The following is an 8403-nucleotide window of genomic DNA, read 5'->3' as shown; positions in this document are numbered from 1 at the left end:
TAAGTAGCCAGTTACTAGTAGCCAACTTTTCTCTTTTTAAGTAGCCAGTTACTAGTAGCCAACTTTTCTCTTTTTAAGTAGCCAGTTACTAGTAGCCAACTTTACCGATCTTGCAAAATGTAGGCCTATGCTCACTGTCATGATCGTGTGCAGGATTGGACAAAACAAGATGGCAGATGGCATTTCCAAACAAAGGTAGGCTCTTAAAACTCTTCATTTTACCAACTTATTAGACGACGAATTTATGAATTTACAACACTGCCTGGCCAGGGAGGCATCATTAAGTTGATTGGTTGTTGGAATTCTTACTCATGTACACGTACAACTCTAAATTCATTGATCGAAGTTGACGATGTTGCCTCGATAGAATTCGAAGCGGTCGAAGATGTTTCTAATCATGTTTTCATGCATTTTAGGAAAGATACTTTCGGTAAAATAGACTGGACATATCTTTTGATGAAAACTTGAACCAGTGTATGCGATTTGTCCCTTAAATTGCCTTGGTTAGATAGATATTTTGACTTGAACATTTGCTAATGTGCAGGATTGGACTGTGGTCGTTTCCACGATAAACGTGCCGGATTGGACCTCGATTTTGGTTCAGGATTGGACCCTTTCTTAAATACATGCATTTTTTTCCCTTACAGATCCAGTCAGAAGCGGACTTCCTTAAGCTTAAAAGTTGCAAGTGAATGAAGTGTGTTCTATTTTATGTCTCCTACTAAAACCATGGGTTTGACAAACCTAAAAGAGAACGTGGAGCAAGGAACTATCAGTAAGCCGGAAGAGCCAGCTCGAAAATCTTTAAGTGTTTGAGAATTTCACCGCGCACATGAATCTAAAGTTCTGCCACACGTTAGAAGGAGCCTTGTTCTCGACGATCAACGTGTTGAAAAGTCTTCATTTTGCAGAAGCAAATACATTTATATTGTATATACACATGTAAACCATGTTCGATTCCCAACCACTTAAGGTTTGTGATATCTGCATGGAATTATTAAAACTGAGCATGGTTTGACGTATAATAATCTCTTCAGGCATGATGGTTTACATTTCACAAAGCTGTTCAATGACAATAAAGACTATAAGATGTTGAGATATTCATGTTTTCAATACTTAATCATCTGTCCACATGCACTTGTTCCTTTCATATGTATGCTTCTGCTGGAACCAGTTTTGATTGTTAGAGCGGGATTTATTATCTTTTGAAAAATTTCCCAATCATTTTAATTCTAATAATCTTGAGTGCATATGTCGTGCAAGATATCGAGGCCAACTCACTTACAAGGATAATTACTTACGGTAAAAGTGTTTGTTGGAATGTAGTAAATATCAGTATTTTTGTATTTAAAAACTTTTCGTTTCTTGTAATTACATTGAATTCAACCTTAGAGTGCATATAATGATGAAAGAAAATAAAAAGGATATTTTCTCAGAAATTCACAATATCACTCCTGTAGCTGAAATATGAACCTAAATGAAAAGCAGTTTTGTCCATGATGTTTTTTCTTCTTCAATATTTGCTGCTCAGATGAGAGGTTACTCTTCAATACAAATTTTTCACTAGTTGTTATCAGTTCAATACAAACACAATAACATTGAAATATATTTAATAACAAGTAAAAATTAAGAACACTTCTGGTTCAATGAAATAACAAATCAACATGTGTAAAATGCAATGTAAAAGATTAGTAGTATCTCTGTAAAACAAAGCATAATACCGTAAAAATAATCGTTTCATAATGTACATAAACGGATTTTTACTTCATGTTTCTTTTATAATGTGCAAAAGCGTGTGTTGCTCTGGTCACAAACGAAGACAATTTCTCTGATTGATGTTTCCTTTTTACATGCCTACGAAATTCAGAATTGGTCTTGAATTCCTCACCACCAATTTCGTATATTTGAAGTGTACCCATCTCATGGAATGAAGTTCTAGGGCTTGATACCTGAAACAAAGGAGAAAATCTATATAACAGAGTTTGGAATTAGGGAATATGTAAGCGGGTTAATTGAATTCAGGAAACGTCGAATTTATATTGTTACAGAGGATTATAAAATGATGATAATTTCTCACGTGTTTTATAGGTCAAAATGGCCTTATATATCTTGGATACGAACAGTCAACGTTACATCTGTCGTAAGCAAAGATTGGTGATTCATGTATAGATCTGTTATATTGGTTCAATTTGAAGGAGATAGCGAATGAATATTTTTACAGTAGCAATTGTCGTCGTTGGGAACTTAAACGACGATGTAATTTGATAACAGTAAAAAAAATACACCATGGTCATGTTGGAAATGTCTGAGAATCTAATAAGCTACATTAATCAAACTAAAATATGATAAAGTGAAGTCGAGATTCGAAAATATAAAGGATTTTGAAAATAAAGATAAAAAGAGGGTCCAATCCTGAACCAAAATCGAGGTCCAATCCGGCACGTTTATCGTGGAAACGACCACAGTCCAATCCTGCACATTAGCAAATGTTCAAGTCAAGATATCTATCTAACCAAGGCAAATTAAGGGACAAATCACATACACTGGTTCAAGTTTTCATCAAAAGATATGTGCAGAGTCTATTTTACCGAAAGTATCTTTCCTAAAATGCATGAAAACATGATTAGAAACATCTTCGACCGCTTCGAATTCTATCGAGGCAACATCGTCAACTTCGATCAATGAATTTAGAGTTGTACGTGTACATGATTAAGAATTCTAACAACCAATCAACTCGATGATGCCTCCCTGGCCTGACAGTGTTTTAAATTCATAAAATCGTCGTCTAATAAGTCGGTAAAATGAAGAGTTTTAAGAGCCTACCTTTGTTTGGAAATGCCGTCTGCCATCTTGTTTTGTCCAATCCTGCACACGATCATGACAGTGATGCTAGACGTGTATGGTCTTTGAGCAGGGGGAAATCATTATCGTGCCACACCTGCTGTGACACTGGACCTCGGTTTAAGTGGTTTCATTCGTAGGACCGCCCCATATAATCGCCTCTTACGACAAGCAGGGGATACTGAGGACCTATTCTAACCCGGATCCCCACGGGCAATTTGTATATATGTGATTAACTGCCAGATGATAGTATATATAAATGGGACATTTTATACTAGGGAGAGGGAGCTTGGACTGATGTCAAGTTATAAAACAAGACCGACCAGCCTATCCTTGTTGCAATGCTTAAGAGTCTCAATGCAGAAAATGATCTTTCGTATGGCATAGAACCAACTGACATAAGTTACGGTAATATATATGGGAGAGAGGAGAAAATCTTTGGCTGGATCGGGACTCGAGCCCGGGACCCCTGCACTACAAGTCAGGTGCTTTAACCACTGTGCTATCCACGATCCGTATAGCTCTAATTACTATAATATTCCTCCCTCCTGAATTTGTCTTCGCCCTCGAAGACGCACACAACCCAGGTTCTTTTCGCCCCTGGCAGGCTGCAGTACATCTGCAAATCCAGGGGTGATCAACGACACCAAATGTAGTATATAGGGGCAATAATATTTGACAAAACACTGCATTCTAATATATAATGGAATTCGTCTGCAATTTTTGATTCACTACACAAAATCTTTCATTATATGGAATATTAATAATAATACACCTGCCAGTCTCTACTGGAAGGCGGTGATTTGTGGTGCGAAATTTAAGAATAATAGTTCTTTTTAAAAATGACAATTTTTCTAAATATCTTTCATGTCCAAAGTCTATCTCACTACTCGTGTTTGCCTGTCAATTGTGATGCAGCGGAAAGAGATATTTTAAAATGCTTATTAATTTTGAAATCAGCACATTTAAATTAAGTGGAATATTGATGAAAATGTTGAAAAAAATGTTTTTGAAAAATCACCCCTGTCGCTATTGATAATTGATTTAATGAAAACAGAGTTATTGCCCTTTGATCCAATATTTTGAATCATATAATTGCTTATTCATATATAACTTAGACTTTTGAAATATTTTATGGCTAATAAGATTTTTTATGATAACTTGAAAAAAATACTCCAACAAAATTTATGTTCCTGTCATGCATAAATCATTGACTTTGCCCAATCTTAAGACGTCACAGAAGGGTGGATCTACTTTAAGTCGTAATTATTAAATATCATAGCTAGATTTGAACTAAATCCAAATCACGAGAGAAACAAAAAACCTCTTTTATGACAAACTAAGAAATAAATATTTCTTTCACTTTGAGAGGCATCTTTCACTTGGAGTGATATATCACTTTCACTTTGAGATATATCTCTTTCGTTTTTAAAAAAAACAACATTGCAATAATCTCTCTCTCTCTCTCTCTCTCTCTCTCTCTCTCTCTCTTACATCCATCTTTACACTATAAAGATATCTTGAAAGGTTAGGAGATATCGACTAGCATCTACGTTAAAGATATATCCATCTATCAATGACTTTCTTCGCGTCAATATCCGATCCGACAAGTTGTAGAACGTAGAGAAATATCTCTCTAGCTTTATGAAGTATCTCTTTACGCTCAAGAGAAATCTCTGTTCTGGAGAGAGCTAGAATGTGCCTCAGCCAATCAGAGGCTGTGGTTGCTAATTTGTACATTGTTCTGGAGAGAGCTATAATGTGCCTCAGCCAATCAGAGGCTGTGGTTGCCAATTTGTACATTTTTCATGAACACTATTCTAGAGACGACGTTGGGAATATGTTAGTTTTTCGCATGCATACATAATTGCATATGCTCATACAAACCGACTGGCAAATGTTGATCAGGACCCAGTTGCACAAAACTAGATATAGAGTTTAACTGACGTTTAACATTTAGTTATCACTATAGAAGTGTAAGAGTCAATGATAAAATAACTGTTGGTTAGACGTCTCCATATGAGTGAAAAATCCTCGAGAGAGACGTTAAACAAGATACAATCAATCAATTGTTAGTTAAACAAACCTTCATGCAACTGGGTCAAGTTATTTGATAAAATAGACTTGGAGGATGGCATTCATACCAAACTGTTCATATTCAAAACGAGGATTTACATACGTATCTACTAAAAGTGTAATTAGTAGAGAGACAATATCTTAAACGAGGATCTACTAAAACTGTAATTAGTAGAGAGACAATATCTTAAACGAGGATCTACTAAATCTGTAATTAGTAGAAAGGCAATCTTTTTATTGCAAGATGTTCATTACTTGCTTGCTTGATTGATAGAAAATATAAAGACAATGCACAATTAAAAATAAAATCGACCACGCAAAGTTTATTTATTCCTACTTTATTGAAATTTCTACTTCGTTAAACGAAATGAAGAGTAGTTGTGATTAATGTATCTATGTTGATTGAAAGTGCGAAGAATTTGTTCTTATATCAATGGTCATATTTAATCTCGTGCTTTTCTTAGGGGTACTATTGTTGCAAGAATACAAGGTAAGTTGCTTAAAATCATATACATCTGTACTATAGATAAAATAAAACTTTCTCTAATTGATATGGACTGCAATATACTACAGAATTTGCTACGGTATCTATAAATGTATAGACTTGTGAAAACATTACTTTCCGTGCCGACAGAGAACATAACAACCTTCTTTAAAGCTATATCATTTTTTTTTTTAGATCTTCCAACATGCAATACAGAAATATTTCATTTATCCTAATGTTGATTCTTCTATCAACTGAATCAACTGTATTGCCACCTTTGAGAACAAGCATTTCAACTGTGGACGGTCTACAGACGACCTCCAAAACCGTGGTAAAGGTCAAAATGTCGACAACTACTTCGCTTCAGGAAGAATCAACTTCAGTTTCTTCTGCAGAAATACAAACGATTTCTACCGATCGGAGCGGAGTATCGTCTGCAACCGAAGACATTTTAGAGAATATGGGAACCACAACTGGAACAAACGAGGGCGACCAACTTTACCAAGAAACCAGAAACCCGTCGCCACTTCCTGGCTACTCATTTCCGCGGGTGTCTGAGGTCAGTAAGTTGGATTATATCTATGGTCCCATTGTTATCGGGTTATCTTTTCTTTCTACGATCATCATTGTCGTCATTTTCATGAGGAAGTCTATGCGATCTCCTACGACCAAAATACTGACGGGAATAGTGATTTCAGACACCCTGAAGTCTCTCCTGAGGTACGGTAATTATCTGTACATTTACATTACTTACGGATCAGGGACAGTAGACATCGTGTTGCCTTACTGCATCGTCTTGTTCTACAGCGATTTTGGAGAGAAAATCTGCTACTCAGTAGCACAGGCGCTATGGGCATGTCTTGCTGTTCAAAGAGTTTTGGTAATAAAATTTCCATTTAAAAGTAGGGAGATTCTGACCACGAAGGCATCTATTCTGACTGTTGTCGTCTGCGTTCTCCTTGGAGCTCTTTACCGAGTACCAGAAATGTACTTTTCCGGTAAGTTCACATCATACAGAGACTATTTAATTCTGTCGGGATACAACCCTTCTGATTTCTATTATTACTACTACTATTACTATTATGAAGAAGGTTCAAACGAAACTGCCGGATTTGAAACCTATGTTTACTCTACAATCTCTGGAGACGAAGATCTTTGTATGGTTTATAAAGACCCCGCCTTCACCAAAGCCTTTGATGTATACCATCCAATTTGCTCTTTGGTTCCGTTCTTGGTTTACCTGATCTCCAGTATCTACATTATCTACTCGATAGTCACCCGCAACAACTCCAATGACATCCACGAAAGCAAGGGTCGAATGCAGCGGATAGAAATGATGACGCGGTCTACTCTCATCATTTTATTAGTACAATGCATAAAGAAAGCAATTGGCTTGTTCAATCTGATCATCACCTTCATAACAAAAATGGAGATATACGACGTGTGGGGCAAAATGGATCTGGACGCAATGAAGGTGCTGTACAAATTTCGTGAAATCGTGTCTGCGGCAGCGGCTCTGATCAACTTCTGGATTATCATCGCGGCGTGCGAGCAGTTTCGTCAAGAGATTTTCAACATGTTCACGGCCTGTTGTAGATGTAGAAAAGTAGTTTCCAAAGCTAGCGTTAAAAAAACGGAAAGTACAAGCAACACATCGACAAAAGCGTCTACCGTAACCAAAGACAAAACAGTTTGATTGCTTTCTTATACATGCAACTTATATATTTTGCTTTTTCTTGTTCTTCAATAGCTGTATCTCTTTTAAATGATATCATCTAAATATAAAAGCTGTTTCTTTTTTTCACGGCTTACCTTGGTGCCTTTTGAACTAATTCTAGGCCAGTAAAATGTACTGCTTTGTCTAATACTCCGTATATATGCATTAGTATGGCCAATACAACAAGAGGCCCAACATGATTGTCCACCATGCTCACTTGAGTTACCAGCTTGATTTTACATGCTCAAAAGCACTGGAATCTTAATTTGTCAATTGTGTAAATGCAGCCACATAGTAATCCAAAAACAATTACTGGGCAGCTTTAGCTTCACTAATTATTATTTTGGTACACTGTAATTTGTTACTTAGACCCGTCCTGGCCCTGGAGGTCGTTTGTACAAACTTAAAACCGCACTGCTATGTAGAAGAGATGATGGTAGCCTTCTTTTCGAGAGAATTTTTAAGGCTCCCTGTGCAATATTTGCACCCCAGCTACGACACAAACCCGGACATGGCTTGAACAGCTGGATTTTTCTCTCTCGAATAAGTATGACCTTGTTGTCTTGAAGAATAATTTGAAAGACATCTAGCTATGTAAAGCTATCGCGGCTCCACTCAAGCCCAGGGGAGTACTTGCGGGCACACTTTGACCCCCACGTCAATAAACCACCTGCTTGCGAATCCAGTTGTACTTATTAAGCTGGCTTTAGTAAATTTTACATTTTAATTTACAAAACCCTCCCCCGCAAGCTAAAATATGGCTTCCATATATTCGAGCATACCTTGACATTATCCAAAACCTTTTTTTTTCAGTAAAATTTGATACACATTTCCTATTCTTTGTATACATGTGCTTTCTAAACTAATGATAAAAAAGATTTCAGCGGTCTGCATGTATTGTATTTTTGTTATATATTTCACAGTTTTGTCATAATATCTGTCAAAAAATAAATCGTTTGAATTTGGAGTTGCAATTGTCCTTGTCATTCTGAATAATTCATACTATCTTGAGATTTCAAAACGCTTCGAGTGTAAATGATCGAAACATGTTACCATATACACTGTACATGTATTTGGTTCGTATCAGAAGTTTCGAGATCTACATGTAATATCTCCATAAAGATAATCATTATCGTTTTTGAAATCAAACATTTGTATCTTCTATGACACAGACGCCAGTTTACAATGTAAATAAAAAAGTTGGTATTTTGCACATATATTCGAATCTTTATGAGACACCGTTCTGTTATTCATTACCATTAAGTGATGTCATCAATTCGAGTAT

General features: G+C 36.3%; 1 protein-coding gene and 1 long non-coding RNA gene across 2 annotated transcripts; both read left to right on the top strand.

Moving 5' to 3' along the window:
- Window positions 1-4: 4 nt before the first annotated feature.
- Window positions 5-1093, top strand: LOC125659791 (uncharacterized). The gene is made up of 2 exons (XR_007364219.2): window positions 5-195; window positions 648-1093. It is a non-coding gene; the product is annotated as an uncharacterized LOC125659791 (long non-coding RNA).
- Window positions 1094-5744: 4651 nt separating this feature from the next.
- LOC130051447 (uncharacterized) lies at window positions 5745-7097 on the top strand. The gene has a single exon (XM_056153386.1). It carries the CDS (start codon window positions 5745-5747, stop codon window positions 7095-7097), a length of 1353 nt encoding a protein of 450 aa, XP_056009361.1.
- Window positions 7098-8403: the final 1306 nt, after the last annotated feature.

Source organism: Ostrea edulis, chromosome 2, assembly GCF_947568905.1.
Source record: "Ostrea edulis chromosome 2, xbOstEdul1.1, whole genome shotgun sequence".
In the NCBI taxonomy this organism is placed as follows: domain Eukaryota; kingdom Metazoa; phylum Mollusca; class Bivalvia; order Ostreida; family Ostreidae; genus Ostrea; species Ostrea edulis.
The sequence above is the reverse complement of the archived record's forward strand: the minus strand, read 5'-3'. Positions and strand labels throughout refer to the sequence as shown.